This window comes from Oncorhynchus kisutch, linkage group LG4 (assembly GCF_002021735.2).
Source record: "Oncorhynchus kisutch isolate 150728-3 linkage group LG4, Okis_V2, whole genome shotgun sequence".
Taxonomy (NCBI): Eukaryota; Metazoa; Chordata; class Actinopteri; order Salmoniformes; family Salmonidae; genus Oncorhynchus; species Oncorhynchus kisutch.
This window is the reverse complement of record NC_034177.2, coordinates 33289597-33303402: the sequence shown is the minus strand read 5'-3', so window position 1 is coordinate 33303402 and position 13806 is coordinate 33289597. Positions and strand designations below refer to the sequence as shown.

General features: G+C 43.3%; 1 protein-coding gene across 1 annotated transcript; it reads right to left on the bottom strand.

Moving 5' to 3' along the window:
- Positions 1-1013: 1013 nt before the first annotated feature.
- On the bottom strand, positions 1014-12209 carry LOC116373982 (proline-rich transmembrane protein 4-like). The gene is made up of 2 exons (XM_031822838.1): positions 11570-12209; positions 1014-8790 (listed from the first exon to the last, which is right to left on the bottom strand). Exons 1-2 carry the CDS (start codon positions 12120-12122, stop codon positions 6620-6622), a joined length of 2724 nt encoding a protein of 907 aa, XP_031678698.1. The 5' UTR covers positions 12123-12209; the 3' UTR covers positions 1014-6619.
- Between the last annotated feature and the right edge of the window lie 1597 nt (positions 12210-13806).

Genomic DNA, 13806 nt, shown 5'->3' with positions numbered 1-13806 from the left:
CCTGACTGATGTCTTGAGATGATGCTTCAATATATCCACAATTTTCCTCACTCATGATGCCATCTATTTTGTGAAGTGCGCCAGTCCCTCCTGCAACATGAGGCTGCCACCCCCGTTCTTCACGGTTGGGAGGGTGTTCTTTGGCTTTCAAGCCTCCCCCTTTTTCCTCCAAACATAACGATGGTCATTATGGCCAAACAGTTCTATTTTTGTTTCATCAGACCAGAGGACATTTCTCCAAAAAGTATGATCTTTGTCCCCATGTGCAGTTGCAAAACGTATTCTGGCTTTTTTATGGCGGTTTTGGAGCAGTGGCTTCTTCTTTGCTGAGCTGCCTTTCAGGGTATGTCAATATAGGACTTTTACTGTGGATATATATACTTTTGTACCTGTTTCCTCCAGCATCTTCACAAGGTCCTTTGCTGTTGTTCTGGAATTGATTTGCACTTTTCGCACCAAAGTACGTTCATCTCTAGGAGACAGAACACGTTTCTGTCCTGAGTGGTATGACTGCTGCGTGGTCCTATAGTGTTTATACTTGTGTACTATTATTAGTACAGATGAACGTGGTACCTTCAGGCATTTGGGGGAAAAAATTCTGAGGTCTTGGCTGATTTCTTTTGATGTTCCCATGATGTCAAGCAAAGAGGCACTGAGTTTGAAGATATGCCTTGAAATACATCCACAGGTACACCTCCAATTGACTCAAATGATGTCAATTAGCTTATCAGAAGCTTCTAAAGCCATGACATCATTTTCTAGAATTTTCCAAGCTGTTTAAAGGCACAGTCAACTTAGTGTATGTAAACTTCTGACCCACTGGAATTGTGATACAGTGAAATAGTCTGTCTGGTAACAATTGTTGGAAAACTTGTGTCATGCACAAAGTAGATGTCCTAACTGAATTGCTAAAACTATAGTTTGTTAACAAGAAATTTTGTGGAGTGGTTGAAAAAATGATTTTTAATGACTCCAACCTAATTGTATGTAAACTTCCGACTTCAACTGTATATAATTTTTTTTTATACCTTTTACATAAGTATTCAGACCCTTTACTCAGTACTTTGTTGAAGCACCTTTGGCAGCGATTTCAGCCTTGTCTTTCACATGACACTACATGCTTGGCACATCTGTATTTGGGGAGTTTTTCTCATTCTTCTTTCACTCTCAAACTCTGTCAGGTTGGATGGGGAACGTCGCTGCACAGCTATTTTCAGATCTATCCAGAGATTTTAGATTGGGTTCAAGTCCGGGCTCTGGCTGGGCCACTTCTGCGTTGTCTTGGCTGTGTGCTTAGGGTCATTGTCCTGTTGGAAGGTGAACCTTCGCCCCAGTCTGAGGTCCTGAGTGCTCTGGAACAGGTTTTCATCAAGCATCTCTCTGTACATTGTTCATCTTTCCCTTGATTCTGACTAGTCTCCCAGTCTCTGCTGCTGAAAAACATCCCCACAGCATGGTGCTACCACCATAGGGATGGTGCCAGGTTTCCTCCAGACATGCAGCTTGGCATTCAGGCCAAATAGTTCAATCTTGGTTTCATCAGACTAGAGAATCTTGTTTGTAATGGTCTGAGAGTCCTTTAGGTACCTTTTTGGCAAACTCACTGAGGAGTGGCCACTCTACCATAAAGGCCTGATAACTAAAGGTAAAGTACATTTAAAAAATGTATGTGCTGCAGAGATGGTTGTCCTTCTGGAAGGTTCTCCCAACTCCACAGATTAACTCTGGAGCTCGGTCAGAGTGAGCCCCCCCCCCCCCCCCCCCCCCTGTGTTCTTGGGGGCCTTCAATGCTGCAGAATTTTTGTTGGGTAGCCTTCCCCAGATCTGTGCCTCGACACGTGTCTCAAAGCTATACAAACAATTCTTTTGACCTCATTGCTTTGACATGCACTGTCAACTGTGGGACCTTTTATATTGATATGTGTGTGGCTTTCCAAATCATGTCCAATCAGTGGTGGAAACCCAACTTTCATACTTGAGTCAAAGTAAAGATACCTTTTTAAAAGAAAATGACTCAAGTGAAAGTCACCCAGTAGAATACTACATGAGTAAAAGTCTAAAAGTATTTGGTTTGAAATGTACTTAAGTATCAAAAGTATAACTCATTAAACATTTCTTATATTAAGCAAACCAGACGACACAATTGTCCTTTTACATTTTTTTTTTTTTAAACGTATTTCCAGGAGCACAGTTCAACACTCAGACATGATTACAAATAAAGCATTTGTGTTTAGTGAGCAGAGGCAGTAGGGATGACCAGGGATGGTCTCTTGATAAGTGTGTGAATTAGACACTTTTCCTGTCCTGCCAAACATTCCAAATGTATGGGGTTCTTTTGGGTGTCAGGGACAATGTATGGAGTAAAAAGTACATTTTCTTTAGGAATGTAGTGGAGTAAAAGTTGTCAAAAATATAAATAGTAAAGTACAGCTATCCAAAAAACTACTTAAGTAGTACTTTTAAAGATTTTTACTTAAGTACTTTACACCACTGCAATCAATTGAATTTACCACAGGTGGACTCCAAGTTGTAGAAACATCTCAAGGATGATCAATAGAAATAGGATGCACCTGCGCTCAATTTGGAGTCTCATAGCAAAGGGTTTAAATACTTATAAAAATAAGGCATTTCTCTTTATTTAAAAAAATACATTTGCAAAATTTCTAAAGATCTATTTTCACTGTCATTATGGGGTGTTTTGTGTAGATTTGAGGGGAAAAAATGTATGTTATACATTTTAGAATAAGGTTGTAACAACAATATTTGGAAAAAGTCAAATGGTCTGAATACTTTCCGAATGGACTGTACATGTTGGCCACAATATAATACTGTATACCTAGTCATATATGATACTGAGGTCTGGTTTCCCAGACACAGGTTAAGCCTAGTCCTGGACTAAAAAGCATGCTCAATGGAGAATCTGTGTTTGGGAAACCAACCGTTTAAATATCTTGTTTACCAGGGTGAATGTACTGCTAATACCCTGTGGCAGTGAGTGAAGAAATGTGTTTTTTACTGATGAATAGTTTTACTGATGACACAGATTTAATTTCCTCAATTTCCTTCATGTAGAAGACGTGCAGCTAGTTTATAACAGTATAACTGTCAGTTAAATTAGTGACCCACCCGCAATGACAGAACTTCTCCCAGTTTGTTGTGTTTAATCTTTTGTGTGAAGTGAACATTAGGTGATGAAAGTTGCACAAAAGTTGTTTTTGTTTTCTCCAGAGGATATACTACAAATCAGGATCAAATCCAGAAATAATGGCTGAATTTCTTGTTCATTAAGAACTAAACTTTTTAGATATGTTTTTTGTGTTTTTGAGTCAATTATACCATGTAAATTTGTAAAACATGTAACTAAATGTTCTGAAATAACTTTCTTAAGTTAGCTGGCTAACTCTTTGATCATGCTTTGTATTTTACACCTCTGTTGATTTCAACCTCAGACTTTAATTCCTTAATGCTGTACCATGCTATTGCATGAACCAGAATAAAGAAGTTAACTTTAATATAATATCTACTATTCTCCTTATTTGGTGTATGTACAGTATCTGCTATGTTGTGGTTACATTCCCAAAACGGTATGTTGAGTAGGATACATGATATCATTACATCAGCTGCTGCCCATAATGTCATTCCTGACATAGTGATATTATCCTTTTTCCACACCAGCAGAGGGCAATGTGATCTTTGTTTTTCTCACAGACTCCCTTCCTACCCTTTCCTCATTATTTCACTCATTTCCTCCTCTCTCCATTTGTCTCGTCCAAAGTTGTCGAAAGCTGTTTTAATAGCAACATAAACCACACTCAAGGCTTACACTACAGAGTTGTGGCTAGATGAACTGAGATTTCATTCATGTGTAAACTATTGCTGCTGACTACAGAGCAAACAAGTAGTTCAACTGAAACAACTCTCTCTGGGATAGGGCCTATAGATCATGACAATGTATACATTCAGAGTCCATAAAGGTCTAACTAGAGTGTCACCCATACTGAATTTATTGTACAGTTGCGGCCAAATATATTGGCACCTTTTGTAGCCCTTTCCTGCAGTCAATAACCAAAGCGCCCTCTGGCCTCATGGGTGGAATGTTTTCAACAACGAAAATCTGGTGGTTCTGTGTCAAACTGTTTTGTTATATTTCAGTCTTCTGTGATGCATATAAAGTGTAGTATTGGGATGCAAACTCAAAATTGAATACATTTCAACTCTATATCTGACATGGTAAACAGGCGTCTTCTTTTTTATTTTTTAAACCCATAACCATGTGTGTGTGGTATATACTTTTGTTTCAAAGTGGATTTGTTTAAGCCTACCAAGAATCACCATGTGTGACCCTGATTTAACCCACTGCAGTAAAATGTTAAATAATTCCTATTTCTTTTCAAATAAGTTGAAATTGAAAAAAACGTATTGGATTTTCCTCATTATAGAACCTATTTTATTTTTGTAAACATAAGTTCACAATTTTAATTGACAAAATAAAGACAAACGTCATGAAGAAAATGATTGCCATCCCCGGAGCTAGTACTTGGTTGCACAGCCTTTTGCCAAGATAATTGCAGATAAGCACTTGTAGTCATCAATGAACTTGCTGCACCTTTTCTACAGGCAATGTGGCTCTCTTTTCAGCAGCAAATTGATTAAATTGCTCTGTTTTAAGGGGTGACTTCCACCAACTGCTGTTTTCAGCTCTTGCCATAGGTTATGGATGGGATTCAGATCTGGACTATGCTGCCCACTCCAGAACAGCATCTGTTCTTGAACATGGGTCTTTTTTTTAATGCGTGTTGGGGTCGCTGCTGGGAGACCCACAACCTTCAACGGAGACACTGGGTTGAACATTGGATCCAAAACACCTGATAATCTGATTTCGTGATGGGCTGCAGGTAGCCTAGTGGTTAGAGAGTTGGGCCAGTAACCGAAAGGTTACTAGATTGAATCCCCGAGCTAACAAGGTAAAAATCTGTTGTTTTGTACCTGAACAAGGCAGTTAATCCGCTGTTCCCTGGTAGGCCGTCATTGTGAATAAGAATTTGTTCTTAACTGACTTGCCTGGTTCAATAAAAAATCTAATAAAAAAATGCCTTGCACACGGAATCCAAAACCAAAAACCTATGGCATTTGTCATTATTTTCTCCATTCAAATTGTAAACTTAAGTATACTCAAATGTGGTTCTGAATGTGGAAAATCCAATAAAAAGGTGTGGAGACAAGTTATTCAAGTTATTCTTATTTTAGAAGAAATAGGGAAATATTTAAAGTGCAAGGGTGCCAATATATTTGTCCGCAACTGTGTGTTCGTATTACTAGAAAGAATAATTTTTTCAAACATCATAAACCCAATTTGTTTATCATACCTCGTCTATGATGCATGACATACCAGTAGAACTCTTTTCCATGTACATTGTATTTACAATAAAACATTTACTGAGTATACCAAACATTAGGAACACCTTCCTAATATTGAGTTACACCCTCCACTTTTGCCCTCAGAAATTCCTTAGTTTGTCAGGGCATGGACTCTACAAGGTGTCGAAAGCATTCCACAGGGTGATGGAACGTTCTTGACACACACAGGAAACTGTTGAGCATGAAAAACCCAACAGGGTTAGAGTTCTTGACACAAACTGGTGTGCCTGGCACCTACTACAGTACCCCGTTCAAAGGTACTTAAATATTTTGCCAGTCACCCTCTGGCACATATCCTCCCCTTCATCTACACTGACTGAAGTGGATTTAACAAATGACATCAATAAGGGATCATAACTTTAACTTGGATCACCTGGTCAGTCTGTCATGGAAAGAGCAGGTGTCCTTACGTTTAGTATACTCTGTATATTTTACACAGTCTTCAATGATATATACACCGTATGACACCGCGTTACACATTGTAGAGAAAGGGTTTGAAATATCCGAGGTTGAGCTGTATTTCAATTAAATGAAAAATATTGAGTGAGATCTTTGCTTTGGTATCGGGTTCCATTGCTGCATTTGACACTTGAACACTAGTATAACTCCTAGTTTATACTGCTGTTGTGACATAAACAGGTACGGTTGTATTGCTTGGTGGTAGGACACCCGTTATAAACTCTTTATAAACTGTTTATTAAAGAACAGCTATAATGTATGAGTTACACTTTATGTTCCCTCTCCCCCAGTAGATGGCACTAAAGCATAACGTGATCTTGCATATTGGTATGGTTATCATCAACACTACACTGACATTTCGTATTCAAAGTTCTTCAAATCAGTTCTACTTTGGTTGTTTCAGTAAGTTCATTGTTCATTTAGCACATTTTGGAACTAACTGTACAGTTATATACAGCTTATAACTAATCAAACATAAATATCTATAAGTCTATTTTCTATGTGTAGAATCCCCATAAAACGGCAACTGATAGTTAGTTCTACCTCTGTGCACTTCTGTTGTAGCAGTGAAAAAGCTGCTTGATCTGAATGCTAACATCACTCAAACACTAAGTGTAGCGTATTAGTTAAGTCCTTAGCTCTCACTAGAGGTCAATATATAATCTCTGTGCATTATACATGTCATGTCCTTACGTCCTTGTGGCACATAGATGACGCATGGTTCAAACCCTGTAGCATCTGCCTACAGGTCAATAGTGTCACTGCACACGCTAAGAGCATCGATCTGTCGGCAAACGTTGACGAATTCCGCTTGTACGGCCGTATCCCGTTCTAGCAACCTGCTTTCACTCAGGTCCTCTCTGCCCTCCAGCCGCCCCTCCCCCCGACTGTCCTGAGAGGCCGAGCTGAGGGTGCGGTAACGTCTGTGATAGGTAAGGTGGGGGAGTGTCCTGGGCAGGCTGCTCTGGGAAGGCTGCCCTCTGGTGGTGTGGGGGTGTGACCATGCCCCTCCTGTCCCTGAGCTGGAGAACAGACCCTGGGAAGACCCACTCAGGGACTCCTGGCACAGATAGCTGGAGTTACTACCTCTCCACCAGCACTCAGGCGGACAGCAGGGATCGCTGTGGCCTGGGAGAATGCATCCCGGCTGGGGAGGCCGTGTAGGAGACATATCCACATCTCCACAGGAAGAGGTCCGGTAGAGGGGACTGTCAGCTGAGCTGTTTCCAAGCCATGAGGCACTCTGGCTGTGGTGGGAGCCAGGGGAGTTCAAGGAGAGGCTGGAAGAGGCGTGGAAAAGCCTGGAGGGGCTGAAAAGGCTGTGAGGGAACAGGGTCTCGCTGTACAGGGCCTGGTCTATGCTGCGGGACAGGTCAATGGGAGAGGGGGGGTGCAGGTCCACTGTGGAGTCAGTGTCCAGACATAGACTACCCTGGGAGGAGCCCTGGGACTCAACCCCAGTTTGAAGTCTCCCTGGTGGGCTTGGAGGATCAGGGAGGTTGGGGTGTCTGGAGGTTTTGGTCTGGCCAGGGTGGGGTTTGGGGTTAGGGTTAGGATGCAGGTTCAGTCCATTTGAAGAGGGTTCCATTAGTGTGTAGAGGGGGAGAGTTTCGGACTGGCGCTTCCTGATGACATCACACACTACCTGCTTCTCTTTCTGCCCAAGGGACCAGGGGTAGTGAGGGGTAAGGATGGGAGAGAGGGGAAGTGGGTGGCTAGGCCCTCCTGCCGGGGAGGCACAGGGCAGCCGCGCCCAGGACCCCTGACAGGTGTTGGTGTTGAGTTTAGTCCGGGAGGAGGAGTTAGAGTTGGAGCAACAGAAGAGGAGAGGCTGAGTGCCGATGATTGACAGGGACAGACACACCCCCACCTCACAGAGCCTGCAGCCCAGGTGGTATGCCCACCAAGGCCAGGGCTGGAACCCTGCCCCAGCACTCACCCCTCCGAGCCCTAATGCATGTAACATCCCATACAGTTGAAGCCCCCCACACCCTAACAGGCACAGAGCCCCTCCCACTCCAGCCCTTGCTGCCCTTCTCCACTCCTCAGCCTCAGCGAATGGGCACCGGGACAGCCGCCCCACCATAACTGGTGAACCTGTTACCTCTCCCTCGCCGTCACTCAGCCGTTGGATGTGTTTGGCGTCTTGTCGTACATGGCAGTAGAAGAGGAGGAAGGAGCAGGGGAGGAGGAGGCAGAGGAGGATGAACATTCCCTGGGGGAGCAGGAGGAGGACAGGGAGGCTGGGGAAGACATGGAATAGAGCTATGGAGCCCAGGAAGGCCCCGAAGTGCATCAGGGAGAGGAAGAACAAGAGACAAGGCCTGGGCAGGGTGGAGAGAGGGAGGGAGAGAGAGAGGGAAAAATGAAGGGAGAGGTGCATGCGAGAGCGGAGGGAGAGGAGGAGGAAGCAGACGGAGAAGGCAGAGGTGAGGCAGGGGAAGGGTAGTTCAGAGAGGAGGAGAAAGCCCAGAGCAGGCAGGTGGTCCTGGTGACTATAAGCATCATACAGGAGAGAGAATGCTCTAGTGCCTCCGGTGGCTAGGAGGAACAGGTGCAGCAGGGTCAAGTAGGGGCTTCCTGGGGGACAGCGCAGGGGCAAACCTAACAGGCAGAGTACAGATATCAGACCTAATGCAGTGAACACAGATCCCAGACCGTAGATGTGGGCCTCCCAGGCAAAGCCCCAGGTGGCCAGAGCTGAGTTCCAATCAGAATACAGAGGTACAAAGAGAGGAGGGGTTAGAGACAGAAAGGGGCGCTGGGATTGATTGGAGATGATGTCATCGGGGTAAAAGGGGCTCCAGGATTGATCAGTTGTGTTGCAGGGTGTGGTTCTGGTGTCAAGGCTGCAGTCGACAAGAGCCGACTCATTGGTGGCTGACTTTGGCCACCCCTCCTCTGGAAACACACCTGCAAAAACAGAAACAAAGATTCTTGAAACTGATGCCCAAATCAACCACTTGCCACTGGAATTTCATTGGGTGAAATATCAGGGAAAGGGAGAGAGAGAGCAAGAGAGCTAATCCATTATAAAAGTACATTCTTGTAACTGGGGATCTCTAACTGGGTCAGAGAGAGAGAGAGCCCGGGGAGAGAAAGAGAAAGGGTGGGAGGGAGGGACAGAGAGCAAGAGAGGGAGAGAGAGACTGTGTTCAAATGAGGTACTATTGACCCCATTGCTGTTCTCATTTGTGTAACTATTTATAATCACAAGCACACTCTTATAACTAACATTACATCAATAATAACATAATATTGTTGGTGCATGTACCTACAGTGGCAAGAAAAAGTATGTGAACCCTTTGGAGTTATCTGGATTTCTGCATAAATTGGTCATCAAATTTAATCTGATCTTCATCTAAGTCACAACAATAGACAAATATAGTGTGCTTAAACTAATAACACACAAATGATTGTATTTTTCTTGTCTATACTGAATACATCATTTACACATTCACAGTGTAGGTTGGAAAAAGTATGTGAACCCCTAGGCTAATTGAAGTCAGGAGTCAGCTAACCTGGAGTCCAACCAATAAGACGAGATTGGAGATGTTGGTTAGAGCTGCCCTGCCCTATAAAAAACACTCACAAAATTTGAGTTTGCTATTCACAAGAAGTATTGCCTGATGTGAACCATGCCTCGAACAAAAGAGATCTCAGAAGACCTAAGATTAAGAATTGTTGACTTGCATAAAGCTGGAAAGGGTTACAAAATTACAAAATGGTAAGACAAATTGTCTATAAATGGAGAAAGTTCAGCACTGTTGCTACTCTCCCTAGGAGTGGCCATCCTGCAAAGATGACTGCAAGAGCACAGCACAGAATGCCTTAATGAGGTTAAGAAGAATCCTAGAGTGTCAGCTAAAGACTTACAGAAATCTCTGGAACATGCTAACATCTCTGTTGATGAGTCTAAGATATGTAAAACACTAAACAAGAATGATGTTCATGGGAGGACACCCCGGAAGAAGCCACTGCTGTCCAAAAAAACCATTGCTGCACACCTGAAGTTTGCAAAGGTGCACCTGGATATTCCACAGCGCTACTGGCAAAATATTCTGTGGACAGATGAAACTACAGTTGAGTTGTTTGGAAGGAACACAACACTATGGAGAAAAAAGGCACAGAACACCAACATCAAAACCTCATCCCAACTGTAAAGTATGGTGGCGGGAGCATCATGGTTTGGGGCAGCTTTGCTGCCTCAGGGCCTGGACAGCGTGCTATCATCGATGGAAAAAAGGATTTCCCAAGTTTATCAAGACATTTTGCAGGAGATTGTTAGGCTATCTGTCCGCCAATTGAAACTCAGAGGTTGGATGATGCAACAGGACAATAACCCAAAACACTGATGCAACAGAAGAAAATACACCTTCTGGAGTGGCCCAGTCAGAGTCCTGACTTCAGCCCGATTGAGATGCTGTAGCATGACCTCGAGACAGCAGTTCACACCAGACATCCCAAGAATATTTCTGAACTGAAACAGTTTTGTAAAGTAGAATGGTCCAAAATTCCTCCTGATCATTGTGCAGATCAGATCCGCAACTACAGAAAATGTTTGGTTGAGGTTATTGCTGCCAAAGGAGGGTAAACCAGTTATTAAAACCAAGGGTTCACATTCTTTTTCCAGCCTGCACTGTGAATGTTTACATGGTGTGTTCAATAAAGACATGAAAACGTATAATTGTTTGTGTGTTGGTAGTTTAAGCAGACTGTGTTTGTCTATAGTTGTGACCTAGATGAAGATCAGATGAAATTTTATGGACAATTTATTCAGAAATCTAGGTATTTCCAAAGGGTTCACATACTTTTTCTTCCTACTTTATTCTATACTGTATGTCTGTCCCCTATGATTACATAACATCTGAATAATGTAGACAAGTTCATTCCCTATGTGCCTGCCTACTGCCTACTGAGCTCTACAACAAGACCTTCTCTGGTCTCTTCTCTTCGTGTGTGCGTTTGTGTGTGTGTGTGTGTGTGTGTGTGTGTGTGTGTGTGTGTGTGTGTGTGTGTGTGTGTGTGTGTGTGTGTGTGTGTGTGTGTGTTAGAGAGATGTGAGACACAGAGCTAACCCAGTTCTGTCTCCCTCCCTCTTAGACCTTTTACTACCCTCTACCTATGCTCTCTACCCCTCCCTTGCTGGAGAGGCTTCTACAATGTCCTATATAAAACCACCAGTCCACTGTGTTTCTCATTCACATCTCATTTACTGTCCTCAGTAACACATTAACAGTCTCCCTCAGGGTAGCTATTTAAGAAGATAGGACAGCAAGGGAGAGAAATAAAGTGTCTGTGACAGAGTAGAAAAGAAGAGGAGAGTGAGAGGTGGTAGCGATGGATGGAAGACAGAGGGGAGAGATGAAGGCGAGATTGAGGGAGGAGAGAAGGAGGATTGATGGAGTGGGAGAGATGGAGATGAGAGAAGGAGAGAATGAGAGAGAGGCTTCATGATATCAGAGGTAGGATGTCATGAACAGAAAATATATAAGGGGTTACTCTCATCACACTGCCACAGTAAATCAGTACATTCACCACCAGTATTTTACAAATTCGAAAATAGGTCAATTCTGCCAAATATCCTACAAATACTAGGGGAGACTATTCTTACCAACACCCTGAGGGTGTTGTAAAAGTGGACATATCACTGTGACATGGGGGTGAAGGGATGGGGGTTGGATACTCTTACTTGTGTCTGTTCCTGTTTCCTCTGTGAAGTCCTGTAACTCGTCTCCAATCCCTTCCACCATGATATCTCCCTCCAGTATGTCTCTCTGTTGAGTGGCTGAGAAGTCCAGAGCTAACAACTCTCTGTTTGTGGCCTGGGCTCTGGGTTGGTGTTGGTCCGAGTCAGTTGTAGACCCTAGCTGTGCATTCACTGTGGCTGGTGATGTAGGTCTAGTGAGTGGATTAAAGCCTTGGGTCTCTGTGTAGTCACTGATAGTTCCCCGAAACTTGTCTTTGTTGTCCTTTTTCACAGTTTCCTCGGGTGCCAATGTGGAGTCTTTCAGCCCTGGAAACGAGTCCAGAGAGTCGGCCATTCTGGCTACAGCGGTGGGGACTACAGGAGCCCAGGAGGGCCATACAGTGCTGTGTGAGGCCAGTACTGGGTCATCGATCTGTGTGTCTGTATGTGGGTGTGATGGTGCCTTTGTGGTGCCCTCTGGGGCCAAGGTAAAGGCTTGAAGATGGAGGAGATGAGCAAGGGAGAGGAGGAGAGAGGTCCACATCACAGAAGCCATGATGGAGACCCTATAGTGTAATATTCTCTTTGAAGTCACATGATTCCCAACGAACACTTCTTTCACCTCAACGCCACATACTTAAGAATAGGCTCACCTGCAGAACACAGACAACACACACCTCAAAGTCAAATAAAACCACATATTTGTCACATGCTTCGTAAACAGCAGGTGTTGACCAACAGTGAAATGCTTACTTATGGGCCCTTCCCAAAAGTGCAGAGAGAAAGAAAATAGAGAAATAATAGAAAAGTAATAACATGTAATAATAAAAGTAATAATAAATACACAATTAGTAACGATAACTTGGCTATATACATGGGGTACCAGTACTGAGTCGATGTGTAGAGGTACGAAGTAATTGAAGAAGATATGTACATATAACTAGGAATAAAGGGACTACATAACATGATAGATAATAAACAGTAGCAGCTGTGTATGTGATGAGTCAAAAAACTTTGTGCAAAAAGGGTCAATGCAGATAGTCCGGGTGACTATTGGTTAACTATTTAACTAACTATTTAGAAATCTTATGGCTTGGGGGTAGAAGCTGATCAGGGTCCTCTTGGTTCCAGACTTGGTGCATCGGTACCACTTGCTGTGCGGTAGTAGAGAGAACAGTCTATGACTTGGGTGCCTGGAGTCTTAAAAAATGTTTAGGGACTTCCTCGCAGTCAGCATACAAAGAAACTATAGCAGTGTCCTCTCCTCCTCCACTAGAAAAAACAAACCCTCCCATGTATGCATGCATACCTACTTTAGATTTTGTTCCTGCCTATCTCTGCCAATGTACTCAGAAAGTAGCACAGCACTCACCATAGATATGCACAGCAACATCAACCACTTTTATCTATCCCTCTCCATCATTCTCTATTCTTTGTCTCTTCACAAGTCCCCCACCCCTGCCTCAGGCTTCTAGACCCTCGTATTGTTCAGACAGCAGACAAATACCACACATACACACACATTTGTAGTACTTACTATGCTGCATCCTTCTGCTCTCCATCAGACAGGACAGGTCCCAGCTCAGCCAAGCAACAACAATCCCCTCTGTCCCACACCACACTGCTGCTGCCTCCGCTGCTGCTACATAGATCCCTCCATCTGTCTGTGTGTGTGAGAGTGTGAGTTATAGGCTCACTCCTCTTCTCAGTATCACTCACATACTCTCCCCCTCTCTCTCCGTCCCTCCCTCGTTCAGTATCTCTCTTTTTCTGATGTGTGCCGGGAATGCATGGTTCCCGTGGATACACCTCACTGTGTAAATTATTTATCCGTGCGGTCTGGTCGTACACACACACACGTCAGTGAGAAAAAATCATTAATTGGAGGATGGCACTGTGCATATAGAATTAACTATCAGATCAATACAGTGTATTGGATGTAATTTGCGGCTTGAATTTAAACCAACCCTCTCCGTGATACTTTACATAAAAGCAATAGTCAGTGTAAAAGTGACTACAAATTAAAAGCACGTCACAAATGATGGTACACACATCACAAGGAATTTGTAACTTGCTTGTGAGCCTAGCACACACAACTGGTGTTTTATATTGTTATGGGGTGTGTGTCCTCTGCCCTCTGTCATCACACCATCTATCTATCTCTCGTTCTCGCTCATACGTATACATACCCACTTCTCTCTGTCTTTATTTCTTGTTATCTGTTTCCTTCTACTCAACAT

Coding starts and splice junctions, on each gene's coding strand:
- LOC116373982 (XM_031822838.1), bottom strand. CDS start 12,122: ATGGCTTCTGTGATGTGGACCTCTCTCCTCCTCTCCCTTGCTCATCTC. Junction 8,791..11,569: donor GGAAACAGGAACAGACACAA/GTAAGAGTATCC, acceptor CTGTTTTTGCAG/GTGTGTTTCCAGAGGAGGGG.